This window comes from Phoenix dactylifera, unplaced genomic scaffold (genome assembly GCF_009389715.1).
Source record: "Phoenix dactylifera cultivar Barhee BC4 unplaced genomic scaffold, palm_55x_up_171113_PBpolish2nd_filt_p 000504F, whole genome shotgun sequence".
NCBI lineage: Eukaryota > Viridiplantae > Streptophyta > Magnoliopsida > Arecales > Arecaceae > Phoenix > Phoenix dactylifera.
In genome coordinates, this window is record NW_024067921.1 from 3,305 (window position 1) to 6,868 (window position 3,564).

At 37.3% G+C, this 3,564-nt stretch overlaps 1 protein-coding gene across 2 annotated transcripts; it reads left to right on the forward strand.

Moving 5' to 3' along the window:
• Positions 1-1,686: 1,686 nt before the first annotated feature.
• On the forward strand, positions 1,687-3,095 carry LOC120106255. 2 transcript variants are annotated; one of them, XM_039119218.1, is made up of 5 exons: positions 1,687-1,705; positions 1,822-2,196; positions 2,297-2,398; positions 2,485-2,814; positions 2,918-3,095. In XM_039119218.1, the coding sequence occupies exons 3-5, from the start codon at positions 2,297-2,299 to the stop codon at positions 2,966-2,968; spliced, it is 483 nt and encodes a 160-aa protein (XP_038975146.1). In that variant the 5' UTR covers positions 1,687-1,705; positions 1,822-2,196; the 3' UTR covers positions 2,969-3,095. The 2 variants fall into 2 exon arrangements, with proteins under 2 accessions (XP_038975146.1, XP_038975147.1); XM_039119219.1 differs by having other exon boundaries at positions 2,944-3,095.
• The last annotated feature ends 469 nt before the right edge of the window (positions 3,096-3,564 follow it).

Consider the following 3,564-nt stretch of genomic DNA (forward strand, 5'->3'; position numbering starts at 1 on the left):
TGGCTGCAAAGCACATAATTCTGAAGTTTTCTTGTTTGTCATCGGTGATTAGGATTTCATTATGTCACAAGACTATATGGTCATAGAATTTAGATTCCCATGGATCCCCATATAAAATAACACTAAGACATACTAAACACTAGGACTCATTCTAAAGCAATACTACCACTATTTGCTGAATGAAACATTTCCGAAACATGCAGCGGTAGACATAACACCTTCACAATTGGTGGAGCCTTTAAAAATTTTATGACTGGAGCCTTTAAAAATTTTTTTCAGCCAACCCATAATGCTAGGGATGTTAGTTGAATAGAGCCAGAAAACTTTTTTCCTGCACTAAAAAAAGAACATTTCAACAAATAAAGCTTAACCAACTAAGAGAAGTGGTGTCAGAACAATATCATATACTAGAGCATAACAAATACTGTATGAGCATATGTTAAATTTCGGGTGACTAGTTTTGAGATTTAAACGTTGAAAAGCCTTCAGTGATTATAGATGATAAGGAACTTCATACTCTGCATGCAAAAAGAGAAGAGAGGAGGTCGGAAGCTTAATGCAGCTTGCAAATCTCATACATGGGTAACTTATTAGTAGTTGTTGAAACTTCATTCTTCTACACCTCAATGTCTAGTTGGAGGAAAGGTTTGTGCTTCATCCACTATTTGCAATTAGATGCTTGAAATTTTCTCACTTCAGTATTTTTTTAACATTTGATATATCATTCTCAAGGTTTTGCAATATATTGTGTGCAATTTGGATGACAGAGTACATAATCAGAATTCCAGAATCTGACAGACGATTGAAGGTGCATGACTGGACTCGGAGTGTTCAACATTGATTGTATCTCAGGACCGAAACCAGTTTTCCATTCAGATAAGATGAATAATAGCTCCTGAGACAGGGAGTCCACCCATCAGAAGTAGACAACTGTGACATAATCGAACCATAAATTATTTCGTGAGAACTGAATCAAATGATTCTGAGTTTGGTTGATTCATTATCCAGTGGAAGATTTGGACTGTAATTATTTACTCTTGCAATTGCATTACTAGTTACTATACATTAGCGATCAGGGCCTTTCCTTCTGTGGAGTACCCCATGAATTTTTAATATTTTATGATTTATACATTAGTTACTCTTGCATTTTTAAACAGATTTCAATTGCTTAAGTACTTGCTTAGGTAACAAAATGCACCGAGGAAAACGATTCAGAGATGTGGAGTTCCAGCAGTCTCAGGTGGGATCTTCTTCTGCTCAGTCCATGCGATCCCAGCAGCCCCAGCAGCACGAGTCCGAGTCTCAGCATGAGTTCCAGTCTCAGCAACATCCAGGCCAGGAGGTTATGGATGACTTGCATATCCAAGGTAATTTGATTTAAAGTGCATATATTAAGTTCATTTACAATCTAATTATTTTAATTAATTTGCCTCCAATGTTTTAATTATTATTTTTTATAGATGAACAAGGGAGAGTGAGGTTGACACGGGGTTCCTCTCGAGCACGGAATGTGTGGCAGCTTCGTGAGGATGAGAAGATGGTCGTCGAATGCAACGAACTAGGGCAGCCTATCAAGAGGGCTGGAAGCCTTTTATCAAGTTTCTTAGGATCAGTTGCACGTAGGGGTCAGTTGTGTCCGCTCAACTATCATAAGTGGAATGATATGCTTCCTTCTTATAAAGTTGAGCTTCTTAAATTTGTACAGGTAAAGAATTGAATTTAATATTGTTAATTTGATAGCTACTGTATGTTAATTTGCTTACTATTATAAATTTAATTTTTCGATTTAATATTATTATAACATTCTTTATTTTGGTGTAGAAAAAGTTTGTGCTCCCTCCAGAGAGCCATGATTGGGTGCTAAAGTCCCTCAACCGCAAATGGAAAGAATATAAGTCGAAGTTGAAGGCCGACTGGAAGCGCGGGGGTATGACAGAGGAGGAGGTTGCTCGTGTTTGTCCTCCTGATGTATACCATCATCAGTGGAGGGAGCTTGTTCACTATTGGTTTTCCGAGAGAGGACAGGTTGTGTATTCTCTCTCAATACCTTATATAATGTTTAATATATTTAATATATTACAATGTTTACTTTTTTCGTGGTAGATATATTCTGACATTGGTCGAGCCGCACGAGCATCTCAGACAATTCCTCACACTTCAGGCTCGAAGAGTTATGCGAGGCTCAGAGCTGAATTCGTAAGTTTTTTTGAAACTTTTTAAAACTCTTGTATCATATAGCATGTATCATGATATAGTTCTATAAGATGAAACTCTTCCAATATACTTTTTGTTGTAGATGGAAGACCATGGGAGGAAACCTGGTGAGGTGGAGTTCTATAAGATGACTCACACCCACCGAGATGGCAGCTTTGTCCGAGAGGAGTCGAGAGATATAGTTGTATGTATTTATTAATAATTTCTGCAATAATTTTTTATATATTTTAATTTTTCAAAAATTAATTTGATTGTTTTTGAGAGATATAGGACAGAGCTACATCCCTTATTTCAGAGCGTATCGGAGAGTCATCTTCAATCGGCAACACCAGAGGTGTCGAAGCTCAGGTGTTTACCGAATTGATGGGCTCGGAGCGTTATAGTCGAGTGAGGGATTATGGCGTTGGAGTTACCCCCACTCAGTTGTCTGCAGTGGGTAGATATACTCAAGATGTTAGACAGAGTAGTAGCACTGCAGAGGTTAATGATCTGAAGGCAGAGATAAAAGAGTTGAAGCAGAGCCACCAGACAGAGATGCAATCTTTGAGGGCTCAGATTAATCAGATTACATCTTTGTTGCATCAGTTTGTCCCTCCTCAGGTAAATTACTACATCTACTTGAACATTTTGCATAAGTATCATATTTTTCTTAAAGAGCTTAATAATTTTCGTATTCTTAACTGCTTAAGTTTTTTTATTACAGGTTCCTGATACTTCATCTGCACGTAGAGATGGTGATGCTAGCGACCCCTGAAGCATTTATTTTGGAGTTTATATGTATTTTTTTATGCTTTTTGAAGTACATTGTAAACATAAATTGATAGTATGAATGTAATTTGACAATATGAATGTTTAGATAAATATGTTTGATTTTGTGTATATCTCGCTTAGTGTGTGTGGCTTTGATATTGTAAACAAGGTTTAAAAATTTTTCAATTTTTTTTAAAAAAAATTAATATTCTAACGACGCTTTAAAGCGCCGTTAAAATTTCGACCAGAAATCAATTAGCGACGCTTTAAAGCGTCGGTAGGTTTGAATTAACGACGCTTTAAAGCGTCGGTAAATTGAACATTTACCGACGCTCTAAAGCGTCGTTAAATTGCAATTAGCGACGCTTTAAAGCGTCGCTAAGTTTGCAATTGCCGACGCTAAAAAGCGTCGGTAAAGCGTTGATAATGTTCGACGCTTTTCGACGCGTCGGAAAACATTTTCTCCACTGTAGCATAGGCGACGCTTTGCCGACGCTTAGGAAAGCGTCGGGATGTTTTTTAGCGACGCCTAAAGCATCGTTAAAGGCCAAAAAATGCGTCGCTAATGACCATTATTCTTGTAGTGTTCACAAGTGTTTT